Here is a 21,693-nt window from a genome sequence, read left to right on the forward strand (position 1 = left end):
AAAAAAAAATCTGAAAGTTATCAGTGAGAATGTTCTGTAGCCTTTGCAGATAATTAAAGTCCCGGATTACATCAATGGAACCTATATGCCCTACTGGTTCTAATAAATTTGTGGATAAAGCTGTGACTCCATATCTGATCCCTGCTCTCTCTGTGCCTTTCGTGCCACTTATGACCTTTTACCCATATTGCAGATATGTGTGCATTTACCTTGCCCATCATCATCACTTTCTTGAAGGCAGGAACCAAGTTTATAGAATGTCTGCATGCCCGGCAGCATCTAGCAGTGCGCTTTGCTCCAAGTAGGTGTGTAGCAAATGTTTGCATGAATGAACAACTTTATCGGGTCTTTTTATGCTTTCATAAAACTTTAATGCATGGTTTTAGTCAGTTTTATGGACATAGAACTATGAGGCATCTCTTTCTACTCATCTTTAAATCATGTGAGCAGGAGATATATTGCTTGTTTTATGTGTAGAACAGTAGGAAAATCACGGCTCCTATTGTCTGAATGGAAGAATTACATAGCTGGGCTGGGGATGCTTCTACAAATCACAAAAACACAGATGTATAAACTTGGAGTAATTTTCGATTTCTCACTAAATCTAAACAGCCTGGAATGAGTACAAGAGATGAAAAAATCAATTGAATTACAACTCCTAAAGTGAAAGAAAATTAAGTACCAAGGTGAACACAGTGAACCTTTCAAAAGGTGGTGAGGCCGCTCATTAAGTCTTGCATGCAATTTTACAATAATTCAAATTACTGGATTTAACCTGATGGTTTAACCTGAGGGTTTTCCAGGGGCATTTACCAATCTCTCAGTCAAGGCAAAATTCTTATCACGTGGAAACTTCACGTTGGTCTGTATCCCATTACCATTCCAGCCTCTCTGATTGGGAGGAAGAGCCCCTGTATTATTTGCCTTATTATTATTTGGGTTATTATTATTATTTCCTAATTCTCCAAATAGATGTTTAGCTCCTCACTTACTATGTGTCAGGCCCCAGGCAGAAAACCAATGATGAAATGAAGAGTTTAATAAGAGAAAAATGGCAAATGAACGAATAAGTGAAATAAAATGTAATTAATGCTATTTGTAGAAGCATATATATGAATATATAAAATAGCAAATTTATCAGACGGCCTGTAGTCCAATCCCATTTATTCTACTTAAATTTTCTCTGTAGTACTTAGCCTCTCAAGCCACACATCTCCTCGTTTATTGGTTTGCTGTCTTTCACCCTCAACTAGAACATGAACTCCATGTCTGTTTCGTCATGGTGCTGGGCACATGGTAGGTTCTTAGTACGTATTCCTCGGAAACATGAATGAATAAAAGAAATGAAAATTCTATGAAACCATAAAGGAGGGAGTGGTTTTCTCTGCTCAAGAGAGTCAGGAGAGGCTTCCGTGTGGCAGGACCTCTGTGCTGGCTCTTGAAGGCTGAGGAGGAATTAAGCAGGCCCCGAAGGGAGAAGTGCCAGACCTGAGGGAAGAAAGTGAGGGTGGGGACCCGTGCAGCGTGGGGGGAGCCATCTTGGGGGCTTGTTACCCCTGACGGGTCGTGGCTGGAGCGTGAAGCTGAGGCCTGGAAGGAGCAGGCAGCCAGGGGTCTTACCGGACATGCTAAGAAGCTTGGGCTCTTTCCCTCAAGGCAGTGTGAACCATCCCCGGCTCACGACGGCTAACGATAAGGGGCACTCGAGGTGGGCTTTGCATGTCTTCAGCTAAGCCTCTCTCCTAATGCAAGGTGGTTCTAATCCAGAACGTGATAACAGACTTTCGGAAATGAGAAACACGTCATCGGTAAGAAAACACAAAATCACCTTCCATGACGACAGGCCGTGTAGACCGTACCCTCCTCGCTGCCAACCACGAAGTTATTGACGTCTCCCGTCGGGAAAGCCATTCCGGTAACGGCCACAGGCTTGGACTTATTGTAAACCAGCTCCATGCTCTCCTGCCGAAACCCGAAACACGGCGAGGTTACGTTCCCTCTGGCAACTCGTCGCCAAGCCAAAGATAGCGCGGAAAAGTCATTCGGCTAAATCGTCTGTTTGCTTTTCACACAGCGTTACAAAAGACCCCGGCTGTGCCAGAAACCACGCTTTACTGCCCCTGACACTCATGCTTCTGCGTATCTCTGGTTTCAGGCCGGCTGGATCCCATCAGTGTGTGCTGCTGCTTCTTAAGTCAGGCAGAGATGACAGGTGAGAATTTCGAAACTAATGGTGCAGAAACTAAAGATAATACTGTAATGGTTACACTTGTCAGCCCCAGGCTTTAATAAAACACACAATACCCTTGTATTTACAAACATTTTCGAAATCAATTGTTCGTGAGAATACACGTGTATTAATATCAGACGTACGAAGCACGTTTGTCAAAGCAAGAGTTTGTGTCCTCCGTGGACTAAAACCAGAAAGTTGTCACTCAAGTCATAAAAACCAGATTTCAATGGGGACATTGAATTTCATGAAGGGCAGCCATTGGGTGTGCAAGCTAGAAGCCCACAAAGAATGGTAGTGAAATAAGTCTTTAAAATGGCAAATGAAAGTCTTTATTTTAGCTCAGATAATTTTCAAATTCGGGAATCAAAGTGTACGTTAAGAGACATTCTGCTGAATTAATGACAGTGAAGAGTAATCAAGTGTAACTAACATCCCTAAATATTTCTGGCTGTTTACATCAAACAGCCTACTTTGCGCACCTGAAGTAATTAAAAAAAAAATAATTCTAGGGGATCATGTTGTTATAGTTGCTAGGGAGTGTAGCCTTATTGTGCAAACAAATAAGCCACGTCTTAGCTGAGGAGTCCAGAAATCGGCTGTGTGAGCTAACAGTTCAGGTAGTTCAGATTATATGGTCATGTGACCTGCTCGCAGTACTTGAGATCCACACTCATAGTGAGTGTGTTAGTGAAGGGACACTATGACAGTACAGAAAACTGGGCCACCCAATGGTCTGCTCCATCACTAAAATTAGCAGCAGGAAACGAACAGTCTCTCGGTCACCCACTTGGAACAGAGAGGGATCAGGGTGACCGTTGAATGCTCTCATGTCTGCTTGTCATCCATGGACATGCCATGAAGCTCTCAATCTCTGTACAGGGACAGGAGTCTGTGGGCATGCTAAAACTAATAAAAATGGTCCTGTAGCCCCTGTACGACTGGTTTTAACTTAAACAAATACACGTTTAATCAGCCAAAAGGGCAATTAAAAATTCCTAATTAGAGGGTTCGCTCTCATATCTGTTTGTAATCTCCATGCTTTTAAAAGCAAACAACATATTGCTGAGAATTTTAAGACAAAGCTATAAAATACCCACATACAACTCCCAACTTGTATAATGGTAAAGATCAGTCGAAATAGATGGAACTTAAATAGTTAGGAGCTTATTAGCTCACCCCTCTCCCAGGCTGCCCCAACTCCAAATTATAAAAAGAATTTACTTAGTCTTAATATTTTCTACATCTGTATTTTTGGAGACTTATGGAAGGTTCTTTATGGTTTCACATTTCCTTATGCGTCTTGAAACTACAATGTCTTCTAAAATTGTGAGCCAGACATTCTAGGGTTGTTAATCCAGGAAAGGGAATAGAATTAAAACTGAGAATTATCTCCTAGATATCATTATAATTTTCTTGATGTTATCTCACATTTTTGTCAAAGTCTTAATAATAAACCTTTCTCTGTGTTTTTAGTTGGAGGACAATGAAATTACTTTTTTCCTCATAAAGAAATGTGGACAGAGTGTGTCTACATGGGCATTTCTGTGTGCATGTATGCATCTTGCATATAGATTCTGAAAGTTGCATTTAGATGCCTCCCCCCCAGTGGTCTCTTCCCTTCATGCTTCTTTGTTTTCCATAACTGTAATCAGTAGTGGTTTGGAAATTATGGAACTTTTGCATTTCCAACTTCTCATTTGTTGAGTAAGGAATGGCAGGAGCCATCCTAACAAACATTCCAGAGGAGAAAACAGATGGTTGGACAAATTCTTCACACACACAGACGGTCGTCTAGGCTACAGATGCAAGCAAGGGCTTGGATTTTTGTTTTATGGGGGATACCCTTCCTCCAAGGCAAGTGCCCCTAAGGGATTGCTCTGTGGAGCTCCAACTTCATTTGCGTTTAACAATGCTGTAGGGTACATAGGATTCATACCACAGGCAACTTCTATAATTACTATGCTTTAAAATGGATTATTTCATTTTCACTTGAAACTGACCTAAGGATTAACGTATTACAATAATTACATGATTTGCGGTAAAGGAAATGGGTTTTGGCTTCAGGAGGAGACTGTTGAAAGCAGGCCCCACTCTTTCAAGTGCATCCACTGGTTTTAGCTCCTATAGGATGTGAGGGTTTGGCTTTTAGGAACTGTGTTCCATTAGGCAAGTATCTCTTTTAACCAGGATGCTCTTATGTGTAGGGGAAAACAAACCCACCTGTGGAGTTGAGAGCATGTCCAGGCTCCAGGAACACATTTTGCCATCAGTAGAGACAGTGATGAGGTTATGGGCATTCTGGGTCCCAACAACATTTACACAGTACACGGGATGCTGCAAAAACGTAAACATGGAGGATCAGACGCGATCCAGGAGGAAATGCTTACATTGGAGTGTCAAACACATTACTCTAAAACGAGGATTAAAGAGTGACATAATCCTACAATAATACAAGCCTCAGGTCATTTGCCACTTTTGATTTGAACCCGATTGCTTTCTAAAAGCTCTGGCAGGCACACGTAGTAGTGGAAATACTTACCAAGCTTCACCTTGCTCCGTCAGAGGCAGTCCACCGGAGCTGAAGGAAGCTGCAGCAAATGATGATTGATGGAGCAGAAGCAGCACATAGCTTGGCTTCTAAGCTCACCATGAGTGATGAAAAAGGACAGCTTTCAAACGAGGAGAACTATTGACTTTTGGAACGAGTATGTGTTACTAAATCTGGAGTTTAGTGCATTGTAGTCATAGTGCCAAACATTTGTTAACGTTCTTTATATAAAGTGGTTAATATTCATCAGCCTCTTTAATTTGAGGGAGGGATACTAGTAGGGGGACTTACTGGCATGATGCACCTCATGAGATAAAATTAGGTTCTTTTATGTCACTGCAGAATCTAGGATAATGATAGATTTATTTTTCAAAATATCATTTGGGTTACTATGGAGGCTTCGATTTGGCCAGGGCCTGGAGGAAGGTCATTTCTACATCCAGGGAAGCATAGACAAGATGCTCTAACCTCCTGTCATAACTCTAGAAGGCTATCCCACTCTGTAGAATCCTAAATGGTAGGTTAAAATCATTTGCAGCTGCACATTAAATACTAAATGGAAGGTTAGCATAAGCAGAACCTAACAGTCCTGTGGGTTAGATTTTAGGCAGCTTAGCCATCATGGGCCAAACCACAAGTGAGTTGGTGCTTCTCTGTGCAAATAGCTGACAGTCTAAGTCTTACTCTTGATGAGTTACTGTCCATAATACCTAGCCACAATGACAATGAAACAATCTTTAATATTGGAAAGTTGATATTATATAAAGGATGGTTCCCAAACTATTATTATCATATAAACTCCTGGTCAGAAGGAACTGTAATCATCATCTAGGGCAGCTGCTCATCTGTCTCCACCGTGAGGTGGTCCAAAGTCTGCTGAAGCACCTTTCTAAAGGGTAGCCAGATTTTGTACTGATTCTCGGGGAGTTCTTCCTTCCACCACTGGGGATAAGGAAAGCTTAGGAGATACTTTTAGTACTGTGCCCTCTGGGATTATACAGATCAAGTCCAAACAATATTTATAAATGGTTGTTATATCACGCCTCTCCTCTAGTCCTGTCTTACTCAGACTACTCACACTGATCCTCTCCAGTTCCTTCACTGGTTCTTGAGTACCTGGCTTTCAGGTTTTCAATACCCTCCTCATCCTGGTCACTCCCTTTTGAATACATTATATTTTATCTGAGTTCGTCTTACAGCAAAGTTCTGAGAATGAAACACACTGTAGACCTATATGCCGACCAACAGAATAGAGAAATCTAGGATGTGTTGAATTTTTACTTCTGTGTGATAAAAAGTACACCCGTATTTATGTATGCTAAGATTACATTGGCTTTTTTGGCAGTTGCATCAGCTCTTTTCCCGGTGCCGATGGACAGCCAAGTAAACCCCTAAGTGTTTTTCACACCATGTTCCTATAGAAACTTTGAGTCAGCCTTAGTGGATATGGACAGTGGAGAGTACAGCAGGGGTCTGAAACTCAATGCCATCCTGATCAGGTCTCCAAATTTCAAGAGGACTGACTGGTTGTGGGATTGTGGACAATGGTTTTTCCCAGGCCTCCGGTGTATGCAGAACCTGTAGCAGTGAGTAATGAAACTCAAGGCCCCAGCCACACAGCATTCAAAGCTCAGCGTCCAAATCAAGTGTGAGAATTGATGGAACAGATTCTCACCTAAAAACAGCAGACGTTAAAACTGAAGAATGGGAAAGCAAGGTCTGAACGTTGTTGTGAGCCTGAAATCCACCTAGTATTTTTCAGCAAGAGTTCAGTGGGGTTTCTTTGTTAACTTCCAAGCATCAAAACAAAGCACCAAAATTCTAGTGGATTGGGACTCCTAAGGGTGGTTGCAGGAGGGAAAGGAAAGCATCTAGAAGAATGTATAGAGCCAAATGCCTAGAAAAAGAATGTGCGTGGTAGCCTTTCCTGGCTTTAATCAGTACTACTGGCCTGTGCTTTCATGAGTAATAAAACTTGGCTTAAAAGAAAAGAGAGAGATGTAAAGAAACCAGAACAGAAGCAGACACGTGGGAATGCCTACACACACACACACACACACACACACACACACGGGCATACACAACTCTCCTTAATGGAAAGGAAAAAGCAACGCCACAGCTCATTTTTCCAGTATACATGCCAGATTGTTTTTATTTATTTAAGGAATAAACTTACTGTGTGGCAGAAGGGTTTTGCTTTAATTAGGATTTCCTGTTGTCCCAAATGCATATGTGTGGTGGGTGTGAAAGGAAATTAGTAATCTGTGGTGGGCCTCATTTTCCTTAACCACTTTTGATCCTGGTACCAATCAGCCAGGCATTAGTAGAAGTTGAAAGGCAGTCACAAAATTAACTGTGCCCTTTTAGCTATGGACTCAACAAAATGCAGCAAAAGAGGGGAAAAAACATTTTATTTTCAAACAGAAATATGTTACTGTTTGATAATAATAGTATTTTAGTTGTGATGACCATATCCTAAGTTACTTGACAAAGAAAGCTTAAGTCTTTGAAAGAGCTCCTGGATTTGGATTTCCCCCCAAAACTTACTGCTCTAACATTTGGATTTACAATTCTTGAAATTTCACCAGAGATGCTCAGAAACACACCAGATAAGCACATCCAGCCAAGAAGTGGTTTCACACTACTTGAGCAAACACCTGCATCAAACCGTCTTCTCCTGGGTCACAATTTTCTGTTATTAGTTTGGAGAAATGGGGTAGGCAAGAGCAATTTTCCAAGATTCCCAAGAAGTAGTTTCACCTGCATATGTCTTAGGCCCAAGTCAATCAGAATTAAGGTTGACTTGGTATTTGTCATTTCCCATTGTCAGTCTTACAAGGGTGGAAGAATTTTCCTCTTCATGGTCTTAGCTAAATCAGCTAGCAGTCCTTTTTTAAAGCTAGAATGGTTTTGAGGCCAGCAGATGGAACAAATGAGGCAACCACATTAAGGAAATTGAAACAATAGTAGAGCTGTATCCTTGGGCATAATTTGGGCATTTCAGAGAAAGAACATCAGTTACTCTGAATGTCAAGGTAGCAAGGATTGATGGAGACATGCCTGTCTTCTCATTCCTCCTTAACAACTGCTAAACACACCTGTCATTCTCTTAAAGGAAATGACAGAGTAGTTGTCTTATGAACACTATACTGAACCTCTTCTGCTAAATTGTGGGTAATGGTTTTGAGATGTTGACTTTTAACCCCAGGGATTATATTGTCACTGTAGACTTTACCGTTGAGACTTACAACCATGCATTCCAGAATTTAAAGCCATAGCACTCCCTCAAATCACAGATGGAAAAGGACCGTTGGCAAAAATCCCATATACCATCCCTAGACACAAAATGCTTACTCTCCTTGGCCTGTTTGAAAATATGAGTCGTCATGTTATAATGGAAACACAAAGGGTTTCTTTACAATAATTTCACAGATACCTCTGTCAAAGTTTCTCCCTGTGTCCTTTTTTTTTAGTTTTAATCCATCCCCGCCTCTCCAATGGACTTTGGTGTATCCAGAGAGCTCCTTTCTATGTGCTAAAACTTGTAGATCATTAAGAGATTTCTCTAAACCCAGTGTTTCCTTCACCTACTTTTCACTTGGCTTTATTTTGGTCAGTCAGGATACAATCACTATAAATCACATGCTTCTCACTTGGAGTTATTGACCACATGTGTACTTGTGTCAGTTATCCGCTTTCAGGGCTTGGGTGGCTGGAAGAGAAATGACAAAGTCGACTTACGGTGTGTGCAGCAGCTGACAAGGGTGTCCTCTGTACTGGCGTCCTTCGATGACTGCGATTATCCCACAGGACAATTTGGCCTGAGTAAGTACCACCAACCACCAAGTTGGGATGGAAACGAGCGAAGCACACTGACATCACAGATGACTGGGAGGAGAAAGGGGAGAAACGTGTACTGTGAAATGGTTGGAGAAGGCTCTTCCTGGAGAGAAAACAGTTCATCACATCAACTCAACACATCCTGGAAAACACAAAGCAATTGTTAAATGCATAGTTAGTAGAATATTTTCTACGTAGACACAGACTTTTCCCTTGAGGGGTTGGTCAATGGTTACCCTTTAGAACTTGAAATTTGACATCCTGGCCACGTCTTCAAATAGGCATAAAACCTATCTTATGTGCATCATGGTCTTGTGGTATGTAAAGCTTGGTTTGTGGACATTTCCCATTCATCAACGAAATTGCATCAGAATTAATAGGAATTCTCCAATAAAGTCTTAACAAAGCAATTCTTTACTTTGAGGGCAGGGCCACATCAAGTTATACTATATACAGTGTTGGCAAAGCTTCAAGGACCTTGAGACGTGGTGCTTTTTTTGGTTTTTTGTTTTCAACTTAATGTAGACTTCTAGGAAGTATACTGACCTCAGACTGATCCAACTGGTTCCTTTTCAAATTCCCCCACCTCCCATGGGCATTCTCCTGACCTTGATCCTGCCCACTTCAGACAATCCTTAATGTTATTCTTTGCCTATTTTAACAAACAGTCAGTGGTAGATTTCAGACCAGCTCTACCAGGGCCTGTCATAGCATCACGAATGTGGTTTCTGAAATTCCACAAAAGACTACTGGGCACTACATTTTATAGGAAATTACTTAGAACCATGATACAGTTAAAATCAGATAAGTTGGCCATTCCACATTTTCAAAAAAGTCCATTTTGATTCCCATAGTGCTTCCATGTTTATATGTAAGCAATTGTTTTTAATAAATACATGTCATCCTTTCACTTAAATTCAATGAATGACCTTACATGTAAGAAAGGCATTGTACCAGGCATTATGGGAACACAAAGGTAGTCACTGCCCTCAATAAACTCGGGCCCTGATAAGGGAAACAAAAAAGCATGCATGCTGATGAACAGAGCTGCATAATATGCTGCTAGTCCAAGACTTCATATGAAAAAAGAAAAAGACACCTCTCTGCACAGACATAGTCCTGTGGGGAGGTGCATGCTTTGGCGAGTGGAAAGGAAGGTGGATCTTTGTCTTCACTTGTTCCTTGGGTTTGACATCTTTGTGCAGGGCACGACATGCACGCACAAAGAGCAGCCTTGAATGTGATGCATGCCATGACTAAAGCATAGTAGCATGTTTGCGTGCATGTGTGTCTTTGTGTGTGTGATGGAGGTGGTGGGAAAGATTGGTTTTAGCTAGGGAAGGGGAGAAAAGAGGAAAGTAGAAAGAGTGGATGGTTAGAAAGACCTCATGAATGGCAGTGTTTCATTCCTTTAAGTACATGTGGAACACTCAGCAAATGGAGAGGAAAAGAAAGAGACATTCCTGAGAGATGGGATAATAGGAAGAAAGACTGGAGGCTGGTGAGCAGCCCAAACTGGCAGTCTGGTTTGGTTGGAAAGCAGCTTGCATGGAAGAGGCAGGTAGCAGGGATTGTGGCTACAGAGGTCACCTGGGTCAGACAAAAGAGGGCCTTGACTGGCAGGTACTGTTTGGATTTTTTTCTGTGGGCGGTAGTGAGAAATCACAGCTTTCTGAGGAGAAACGTCAGAGGATCAAAGGTTGTAACTGATAGGCCAGCAAAGTAAAAAAAGTGATTGAAAAAAAAAAATTATGATCTCTTCCTGACTGGGAAGCTAAATGTCCATGCCTAAAAAAGATCAGATTTACTATCAGCCTAAGTCTTCCTTGTCGGAAAGAGCTTCAGATATGTTGAGGTAGAAGAAAGAATGCAGACTATTTTTCAATGTCATGTTTTCCTAGTTTGAATGATTTTCAGTTCCAATTCCTTGAACACGATTAGATGGAGAACATGCTTGTGCCCCAATCTGGTTTTCATAAAGTTCAAGAATAACTCTCAATAATGATACTGAATTAAAGAAAAAGAAAATAATGCTGGTCAGCTTCTTGTTTTACACATCCCACAGAAGTGATTCTTAGTTTTCAACTGATGAAATTCTTATGTTGCTTGAGCTATGTTGGAAACATTTTCTTTAAAGCTTCAGAAAGACTTAAAATTATCCAGGTGGTATCAACAATTGAATTTACCAAAGCTCCAATCAATATAGATAAAGGAATGTCATTAAACTTGAAAAATCCAGAATTCATCCACTTGATTGCTTCTGTGTTTCAGCAAATCCCAGCAAATACCACTCCAAACCTTGCACAGTTGTTAAGAGACAAACTAGAGAAAAATAGTGGAGGTACTCCTACAAAACTTAAACATATAGTTGTTGATCACCTAGAATCCAACTCCACAAAGTGAGAACACTGTCTAATTCTGATATTTTCATTCATTACTGTTCATTATTCATCAAACACAGAGCACCCACTGAGTACTAATGACACCATTTCAAAAAAAACGTTTAAATGTGACAAATGCCCCCACTCTTGAATTCAGAATTCGATTTGCATTTGATAAAAAGTCAAATTCATGCTAAGACAGAGTCACAGTACCTTAGAGCCCCAGAATTCTACCACCAAAGTTGACTTTGTTTTGCTGCAAACCAAAACATGAGGAGAAAGAACAGACACACTTGTTTTTATTTTATATTTGAAAGATTAGAAATGGAAGAGTAGTTATGTGATTATCAATTTCGTTTACATTGTAAATTGCATACATTAATTATAACATGTATTCTATGTGGCATAGAATATAAAAGTTCAAAACAGTTCTCCAGGGTGTGCCTCATTTGACATACTATCATTCATATGGAAACAGTAAGGCAGTATGATCTCAATTATCTAGATGTAAAGTCTAAAATTTTAGTCATCTCTCGAGATGTTTTTAAGTATCCTGATGTTTCATGTAATGGTGGCAAACATTTAGATGATTGACTGAATTTTTTATTTTTCATCCAAATGTTTAGGTTCCTTCAGTCATATGGGAACAGTCCCTCAATTAGAGAGAAAACTCTTCTTCTACTTTGGAAAGTCTGCATCAACTCCTAGAAGTAGTCTTAGAAAACCCCTGAGATCTGCTGTTCATATAGCTACTGATCTAGTTGTTGTTGCCAATTGTCGTGGAATTTATTGACTGTCAGCATAAACAGCAAAGGATGATATCACCCTGTCAGTTGCATCAATTTGGTAAAGAGTAAAATAGCATTCCCCCAAAATTGATTGACACTACTAAAATATGTGAGGTTTTTTTTGTTGTTCTCATTTGCACAGTACATTTTCTGAAGATATAATCTATGAAAAACATTATTAATAATGGTAGTTTAAAAAATTTCATCACTTTCCTAGGCATTTAAAATTCTGAAGCTGGGCCCCTGGGTGGCTCAACAGTTGAACATCTGCCTTTGGCTCAGGACGTGATCCTGGAGTCCCGGGATCAAGTCCCACATCCGGCTCCCTGCGTGGAGCCTGCTTCTCCCTCTGCCTGTGTCTCTGCCTATCTCTCCCTGTGTCTCTCATTAATAAACAAATAAAATTAAAAAAATAAAATTCTGAAGCTAATTCACTTATTTAGGGTTGTAATGCAACATTATTAAATTATATGACTAATACAATTAAGACAAGCAAAATTACTCAGAACCAAGAAGCTTCCCTACCTCGTTTTTCTTAGCTTTATAAGAATATATATTTCTTTTTCTTTAATATTTATTTATTTATTTATTTATTTATTTATTTATTTATGATAGACATAGAGCGAGAGAGAGAGGCAGAGACACAGGCAGAGGGAGAAGCAGGCTCCATGCAGGGAGCCTGACGTGGGACTCGATCCCAAGACTCCAGGATCACACCCTGGGCCAAAGGCAGGCGCCAAACCGCTGAGCAACCCAGGGATCGCCAAGAATATATATTTCTAAAGATATTTTTGGGAGTTTTAATTTTTTACTTATTTTATTTTATTCCTTAAGATATAAGAGCATTAGATTTATTTTGAGAAATAGCATAAGGCTGGGATGCCTAGGTGGTTCAGTGGTTAAGTATCTGCCTTCAGCTCAGGGCATGACCCCAGGATCCAGGATTGAGTTCTGCATCAGGCTTCTTACAGGGAGCCTACTTCTCCCTCTGCCTATGTCTCTGCCTCTCTCTCTCTGTCTCTCATAAATAAATAAATAAAATATTTAAAAAATAACGTATGGCCTTTAAACATTCAAATCAAGTACTTTACATGAGTGGAAAAATAATGATAAAGTTGATGAGAATTTCTGGACAGGGTTAGTCTAATCTTAGTGTAAGTTTTTCTGACACCACAGTTGAATGTTCTTACAAGGTTAGTGAGTTCATTGATATGGCCCAGAAATATGATTAACTCATCCATTAAAAGCTTGATGTAAAGCCAGTGAGTCAGACCAGCTATATTCTGACACCAGCAACCCAGACCATTTCCAAGAGGATGAACACTACCTTTTGATTATTTGTGTATTATAGTTCCATCACATCAGGACAAGCAAGGTTTCGAGACTATGTTTAGAGAATCAGGGCACCTCTATGGAGAATTTCTGGTGTCCTTCCCAGACACAGCAGCCTGGATGCTCCTGAGGAAACTTTGTTCAATTTTTAATCTTGAGCAGTCTGCTTGGTTACTACTGGCTGTCCCTGCAAAGGCAGCCCTCCCCCTTATCCCTATGGCCACATGCCCACTTGCACACAAGCTGACCCACTAGACAGGGTTCCACACTCTCATCATCTATTTCAAGAAAAGGTAGTTTATTTTCCCCCTTTCACAGGGTGAATTCAGAAACAAGACGGGTGGAGACTCTGCTTTTATGGTCTCTTTTCACTCACTGCACACCACCGCATTCAATTGCAGTCGGTCCCAATCCCTCTTTCAGTGGCTGTGGGAGCTGTTTTTTATTTTATAGAGCTAATCCTGGCCAGTTTAGGGACGGTACTTCCCCTTAACCACAGACCCAGATGCCCAGGGCAAAGAGCCTGTGGTCATTGTTGGCTGGGCAGCTTGCCCCTTATGTTCACATTTGATATGGTTGCCCAAGTCCTTTTGTGTGTGGCACCCTGCCCACTCCCCAGCCACTGTGCCTGGGTGGGAGGGTAGAGGGGTCCTGCATTCAACAGTATCTCCTATTTCAGTACCATCTCTTCTGGGGAGAGGCTGGTCCCAAGAGGGAATGGCCATATTGTTGCCATATGCTCTTAAATGGTGGCTGACATTTTATTTGCCTAAAAGCAAATGCTTAACTGTCAGAGGGCTGTGAGGCAGACAGATCAGATGCTTCTGGCTACTAGTGAGCTAGAATATATTTCTGCAAGTACCTAAGAAACCCACAAAGATATTTCTTTTGTTAATGGAAACACATGTAATTGGAGAACACCGCTGTCGAAAACCCCTCTTATAGGCAATCATGTAGCACCAGGCATCTGACAATGTGGAAGGTGTGAAGGTGGTAAAGCCAAGACATGAGTCGGGCACTTCACTTTAATGGAGATGAAGGAAAGAGTCTTTTTTTTCTTTCAGAGCTCTCTTATCTTCTGCCTAAGCCTCTATCCCAGGGTGCACAGTCATTCTTCTAAACTCTAAGAGTGACCATCTCCTGAAAGTTATCACTCCATTAGTAAGTGTGCCCAGGAGTGCCCAGGAGCAAAGACTGAATGAGCTGGCTTGCTACCTCTTAACTCAATTTGTGTTAAAAATATTTAAAGCATCTGATTCTAAAATTCGATCTCCCAAAGATTAGAAACACTCATGATGATCCTCTTTCTTACAATCCCTTAGAATTTTCATACCTTTCAGTAGTGAGATGCTACTGTGTAGCGAGAGACTGATCTGGACTGTGCTGAGAATACAAAAGTTAGTGCACAAACCAGAATGAGATGCCACTTCTCACTTACGAGTATGGCTATAATTTAAAAATGTCTGCATATCAACTATACCTCAATAAAGCGGGGGGAGTGCAAAAAGGGGGGTAAAATACCAAGTGTTGGTGAGGATATGGAGAAATGGGAACACTCATACAATGCCAGTGGGAAGTGACATAAGGCAGCCACTCTAGACAACAGTGTGGCAGTTCCTGAACAAGTTAAACACACAGTTAACATATGATCCAGGAATTCCACTCCGAGGTATACACCCAAGATAACTGAAAACATATGACAACACAGAAACTTGTATGTGAACGTTCATAGCAGCGTTATTCATTAGAGTCAAACAGTGGAAATAACCCAAACATCCACCAACTGAGGAATAGATAAACAAAATGTGGTAAAGCCATACCATGGAACAGAAATTCATAAATAAAAAAGAAACACAGTACTGAGACATGCTATAGCATAGATGAGCCTTGAAAATATGCTAAGTCACAAAGGCCACATATTGTATGCCTCCATTTATAGGAAATGTCCAGAATAGGCAAATCCATAGGAGAAGAAAGCAAATTCGAGGTTGCTTATGGTGGAGATCAGGGGAACAATGAAGAAATGACTACTAATGAGCATAAGATTTACTTTGGGGGTGATAAAAGCATTCTAGAATTATATAGTGGTGATGGTTGTGCAACTCTGTGAATATACTAAAGAACACTGAATTCTATCCCTTAAAAGGATGAATTTTACCTCAATTTTAAAAAATTTTAGTGAGCAGACACTTTCTGATAGTGGAGCTCACCAACCTTATTTGTTATCTTCAGGACAACTGTCTGGACTATTGTGATCACTCTTTCTTCGAACAAAATTATTCAATTCTCTTTACTTCCCCCTGAACTTCTTCAATTTCTACTCCCTGAGAGCCCTGAGGTGGAAAGGGAGAAACGGACACACGTGCAGCCCCTAGAGCTGACTACCTGCACTGACACCTACCAGCTGTGTGACTCCTCTCAGACTTAATTTTTTTTTTGCCCATTTTCAGATTATTTATTTTAAAAGACTGTGGTGAAATACACATGAAATTTACTAACATAATAGTTTTTTAGGTGTCCCGTTCAGCAGCACTAAGTGCTTTGACACTATTGTGCAACCAGCACCACTATCCACCTCAGAACATTCTCACCTCCCCCAGCTGAAATTCCATATCCACTAAACACTAGTTCCCCATTCCCACCCTCCTCCCAGCCCCTGGGAACCACCATTCTACTCTAGGAACCCCATGGAAATGGAATAGTCTGGTATTTGCCCTTTCATGACTGGTGTATCTCACTCAGCACAGTGTCCTAAAGCTGTTAGTATGCCCATGTAATAATACTCCAAGTGCTGCTACATCCACGTCACAGCAGGTACCAAAATTTCCTTCCTTTTTAAGGCTGAATGATATTCCATTGTGTGTTTATACCAGTTTGTTTATCTAGTCATCTGTCCATGGATGTATGAGTTGCTTTCACCTTTTGGCTCTCTTGAGTCATGTAACTTTGAATATGAGTGGGTACAAATATTTCGTTAGGATCCTGCTTTCAGTTATTTTGGGTATATACTTGTCAGTGGAATTGCTAGATCATGTTCTACTTTTCATTTTTTAAACCTGTCCTACTGTTTTCTACAGCGGCTGCATCATTGTACATTCCTACCAGCAATGCACAAAGGTTCTGATTTCTCCACATCCTCGACCTGCGTTCTGTTTTGTTCCTTCTAGTAGCCATCCTACCTGGAGGAAGGTATCTAAGCCTGAATTCTCCATTCAAAACAAAAGCATAATACTTCTTGCCCTGCTTACAAACAGGTCATTTTCTTTGCCTCCATTCTTTGGGGCTGTTGGAAGATTTGAAGTTAGTAATGCAGTTTACAGACCGATAAACAATATGCCCCCATATAGAGTTAGAAGTGACTATTTTGTGATTTGAAGAAATATTTCCAGACAAAAGTCCTGATGACCCCTCATTTTGCTCAACAAATCTTTCCTTTTTTTTTTTTTTTTAAAAAAAAAAAAAAGATTTTATTTATTTGAGAAAGAGAGAGAGAGTAGCGAGGTGGCAGGGGCAGAGGGAGAGGGAGAAGCAGACTCCCAACTGAGCTGAGAGCCTGACATGGGGACATGGGGCTTGATCCCAGGACCCTGGAATCATGACCCAGGCAAAAGGCAGACACCCAACCCACTGAGCCACCCAGGTACCCTCAACAAATTCTTCCTAAATAACTCTTACAGTAATTCTTGGCTCTACCTTGATGATCTGGGTTGACAAACTGTCTCCTTAGAAGCATTACTGCACCTTTTGCTACATGGTTTAACTCTTTGGAGTCTTTATTTTTGATAATGCTTGCCTCCTGTCTGGGATGTTAACTCTTCCATTTCACACATCCTCATGGCTGATTTGAGTTCCTGTTGTTGGTGGCAATTCCACATCCTGACATCTAATGACTGGATAAAGAGGGAGAGAAGGAAGAGGAAAACTAGTGCAATATTAGCACCAGAGATGACTGTGGCAAAAGACTGGGTTTATGTTACATTGTTGTTCCTATGCACACTCATAGGGCAAGCACTGGAAATTTGGGGACTTAAGGTTCTAAATCACAGTTGGTAATGCCTTTAGTGAAAGTACTTCTGAATACAATAAAATTCCAGGGCAATGGGATAATTTGCATACTATTCCCCAAAAGTTTTCTGAAATGGGATTAAAAAAATTTTTTTTAAAGATTTACTTATTTGAGGGATCCCTGGGTGGCGCAGCGGTTTGGCGCCTGCCTTTGGCCCAGGGCGCGATCCTGGAGACCCGGGATCGAATCCCACGTCGGGCTTCCGGTGCATGGAGCCTGCTTCTCCCTCTGCCTGTGTCTCTGCCTCTCTCTCTCTCTCTCTGTGACTATCATAAATAAATAAAAAAAAATTAAAAAAAAAAAAAAGATTTACTTATTTGAGAGAGAGAGACAGCAATGGAGCTATTAGGAAAGAGCATGAGCAGGGAGGAGAGAGAGACGCAGACTTCCCACTGAGTGGGGAGCCCAATGTGGGCTCGATTCAAGGACCCTGAGATCATGACCCAAGCTGAAGGCAGATGCTTAACCAACCGAACCACTCAGGTACCCTGGGATTTTTTTTTTTTTTTTTTTTTTTTACCATATTTCACATCTTAAGTCAGTGCTGGGAACCTACTTATATGTGATGTGACTTTATATCTAATTATTACCTGTTCATCATTCACCTGTGTCATCCACATGGGTGTGTGGACCCCTGAGGCTGTTTTCTAAATCATTATTACTCCAAATTTGCCAGTGCTTTAGGATCATCTGAGGAACTTTAAAAAATTTCTCATGCTCAAGGGACATCCCATACCAATTAAATCTGAATTTCTGGGGGTAGGAAATTCCCATGTGCAGTCAAGTGAAAAGTACAGTTTTAAATCAGCATTTCTCAAACTTATCTGAATACAAGAAGGACTTAGAGAGTTTATTAAAAACTCTATTGTACACTTTATTCTTGGATCCCAGCCTGGAACTCCTGAATCAGGATTTCAAAGAGGCCCAGTGATCTGTGGATTTAACAAGCACCCAGGGTCTTACTGAATTATCATTGAGAAATCTGGAGAACCCAATTCTAAAACAATGAAATTAGTAGAATATAACCCAAAGTCACAGTGGGATCCATTTCCTTTGGTATCAATGTAGGTCATCCCTGGGATGTTTCCTTTATGGGTCACATGCTCTGGTCACAACCTGCCCAACTGAGACATATGTGATCCAATAAATGTTCTTCTGCTACAAGCCATTGCTGAATTCCCCTCAATTTTATTTGCCAGTTTTTACATTTACCCTTGCTTCCTCTCCTTCCTCAATGACTGGGCTCTTAAAAAAGTATTAATAAAAAGGGCAGTAAAGGTTTGGTCCCCAACTTCCCTTCAGCAACACTCTTTGTGTTGACCCTGAACATCTGAAAGTTTGCTTGTTTATTATTTTTTAATAAGATTTTATTTATTTATTCATGATAGACATAGAGAGAGAGAGAGAGAGAGAGAAAGACAGAGAGAGAGAGAGAGAGAGAGGCAGAGACACAGGCAGAGGGAGAAGCAGGCTCCATGCAGGGAGCCCGATGCGGGACTCGATCCTGGGTCTCCAGGATCACGCCCTGGGCCAAAGGCAGGTGCTGAACCACTGAGCCACCCAGGGATCCCCTTCTCATTTATTATTAAGGGATAATGAACATTAGCATTGTCACACCACATTACATGGTTATTCGCTTGTTGGGGGGGGTGTTCCAAAAGTTTTGAGCACCTACTGAGTGCCAAACATGTGGTATATATTTTGCTATATATGAGTCCCAGTGGGTAATTTTGCCTTCATTATTCCAAATTAGGAAACCCAGGCATGGGCAAGTAAAGCCACTGACTTGGATCAACCGAATATTAGGTGGCAAAGTCCAGATTTGAACTACAGCCTGGCTGATTTAGAAGCCAATATGCCGTGAAAGTTTGCATCAATTGAATACCAGGTGTATTTTCTCTTTGAGATACCCAAGGCCCCTCCTGAGTCCACACCTCTGACTTCATATTGTGGTGCTGGTAATCACTGAGCTTCATTCAGCCCCACAGGGCAGAGAAGGCTTTTGGGCTCCCTGCCCACTATGATGGCCTTGGCATTGACTCTCCAACCCCTCTCCAGTTGGACTTCTGTTGCTGGTGTTTAGATTGATCACCTGCCTCAGCTCTTAGTCTACCAGTTGTGACAGGTGACAACAGAGCTAATTAGCACCAATTGTGGTGATATTTACCATGAGGTGGGTACTTCCTGCTGCGAACTGATTGAGACCAATTAATCATTCCATAGGAGTCTACTGAACAGCGAGCAGCTGGGAACTGACTGTGTCACTACTGACAAGCTCTGCATTTATTGTCACCACTTTGGGAGGAAATGTTTTGTTTTCATCTTGCTACTATGCAGCCAAACCAAAAATGCCAATCCAATACAACAAATTCTGCTTAAATAAGTGTTTATCTCCCCTCCCAAATAATTACATGAATTATTAATTATTGTAGAAAGGAAGAATGTTTCTGCATGCTTCAGTAAACAAGACCAACCTGACAGCAAGGTAGAGAATCTTGGCAAAAATTCTTTGAAATGCAAAGCCATTCTTAGAAAGTAATGGCCTCAGACTGTCAAGTCAACCACACAAAGCACTGGAAACTCTCCTTGTGCCAGGTGTCAGACTGGATAGGACCCACCCTGTATTACACAACAGAACTCGGAAATTCCTCCTTTGTAAAAGGAAAGTTCGGGGTTTTTTTGTTTTGTTTTTTAAAGATTTTATATATTTATTCATGAGAGACACAGAGAGAGAGAGAGAGAGAGAGAGAAAGAGGCAGAGACACAGGCAGAGGGAGGAGCAGGCTCCACGCAGGGAGCCGGATGCAGGACTTGATCCCAGGACTCCAGGACCATGCCCTGGGCTGAAGGCAGGCACTAAACCTCTGAGCCACCCAGGGATCCCCTGGAAAGTTCGTTTTTTACAAACTTTGCTTATAAATGGAAAAGTGGCTCCCACTCCTATTTCGGTGGTCAGAACTAATTAGAGTTCTATAGAGAAATCAGCACAAATTTGTATTTTATTTCTTCATAAACTTCTTGTAATAGTTTTAGATTTGCAGAAAAGTAGTTAAGATAGTACCATTCCCATACACCTCACACCTTTTTCCCTACTGTTAACATCTTCCCTATTGTTACATTTCTGTAGTATGTTTGTCACAACTAATAAACCAATATTGATACATTATTACCAAAAGCCTCAAGTGTTCTTAGGTTGACCCAATGTTCTTTTCCTGCTCCAGTATCTCATCCAGGAGACCAAATGACACTGAGTCATCTTGTCTCCCTAGGCTTCTCTAGACTGTGACAGCTTCTCAGACTTCTATTGTTTGTGATGATTGCCAAAATCTTTTTAGGTCTTGCAAGTATTTGGACAAAAAAAGAAACCCAAGAGTTTGAGGTCAGTTGGTGAAAGGGGATTATAACTAACGTGCACACACATAGTCCATTTTTATAAATTTGCTTATTCTAAAAACTTTACTACGGATAAAGCAAGGTGGGGACACACCAACATACCTGGCAATAATGCTCATGAAACATGCTCAGGTCAAAGGAGCTTTTCAGTACAGACTTGTCATCATTTTCCTACCACTTAGTGTGTCTTTTCCAGGAAAGAGGAAACCTAGGTTGCTGTGCCTAGGCTGGATTAGGGATGTGGTGCAAGCAGAAAGTGAACTTTTGCTTCACCAAGAAGGACAAAAAGAATGGGAGTTGATGAATATATGGGTTACTTTCAATGTTAATAAGCACCATCCTTCTTCACATCAAATGTCTAAATCCTGCTTAATTAGAAAAAAAACGGAAGTTGATATTTGGACATGTCAAGTGTTGACATTCACCCCTTTGATTTATGTGAGGTATGAACTAAAGGGAGCAGATTACTTTATTCAAAAGAGAAGCAAAAGACTTCCAATTTGACAGGAAAAAGTGTAGGCAGCATTAACTTCAGTACTTGTTAAAACATGAAGGATTAATAGCAAAAAAAATGGGAGGGAAGAATTGTGAATGTCTCCAGTTCAGTATCTTCAAAAATGTTTGCGGTTTCTGAGAATGGCTCACCCGACCACATGAAAGTGACGCTAAGGGATTCAGCCACACGACTTCTCTAAATCCAGAGCCGGGACTGCTCTACTTTTACCATCAAACCATCTTACTTGAAGTGTGGCCACAAATTAAATTTATTTTTTATTGAAAAAGTACTAAGTCCTTACAAAGGGGGCAAACACAGCATTCAGAAATACCGGTCTTCCCCCACCCGCCACAACCTTGACAGCATCAGCCACGTAAAAGAAGGGTCAGCTTCTTAGTCTATGAATTCTTCCTTGGTTACATAAAAAAGGCAATGTGGCATTCAGCTATAGAATCCAACAGAATTCAAGTATCAGGTATTCTTTTTTATAAATATAAGAGTAAACAGGCGAATCAGATTCAGAATTGTTGTATTGGCAGGATGTCTAAAAACAATTGCATGATAGATCTGTCTTGCTTTGTAGGCAACTTCTTTCTGAATTTGTAAGGTCTGGATT

At 40.9% G+C, this 21,693-nt stretch overlaps 1 protein-coding gene and 1 long non-coding RNA gene across 13 annotated transcripts in view; one reads left to right on the forward strand and one right to left on the reverse strand.

Moving 5' to 3' along the window:
* The window catches only part of LOC140609020 (uncharacterized), a 38,192-nt gene extending 29,364 nt beyond the window's left edge, over positions 1-8,828 (forward strand). The window contains exons 2-3 of the long non-coding RNA XR_012011030.1: positions 2,156-2,212; positions 8,469-8,828. This is a non-coding gene — a long non-coding RNA (uncharacterized lncRNA). The remainder of the gene's footprint in view (positions 1-2,155; positions 2,213-8,468) is intronic.
* DYNC1I1 (dynein cytoplasmic 1 intermediate chain 1) overlaps positions 1-21,693 on the reverse strand; it is a 438,187-nt gene that overhangs the window by 60,563 nt on the left and 355,931 nt on the right. For all 12 annotated transcript variants that reach the window (XM_072784073.1, XM_072784080.1, XM_072784075.1 and 9 more), the window contains 3 exons: positions 8,523-8,669; positions 4,454-4,567; positions 1,829-1,962 (listed from right to left, as the gene is read on the reverse strand). In XM_072784073.1, the coding sequence (XP_072640174.1) occupies positions 1,829-1,962; positions 4,454-4,567; positions 8,523-8,669 (395 nt within the window). The remainder of the gene's footprint in view (positions 1-1,828; positions 1,963-4,453; positions 4,568-8,522; positions 8,670-21,693) is intronic.

This window comes from Canis lupus, chromosome 18 (genome assembly GCF_048164855.1).
Source record: "Canis lupus baileyi chromosome 18, mCanLup2.hap1, whole genome shotgun sequence".
Lineage (NCBI taxonomy): Eukaryota > Metazoa > Chordata > Mammalia > Carnivora > Canidae > Canis > Canis lupus.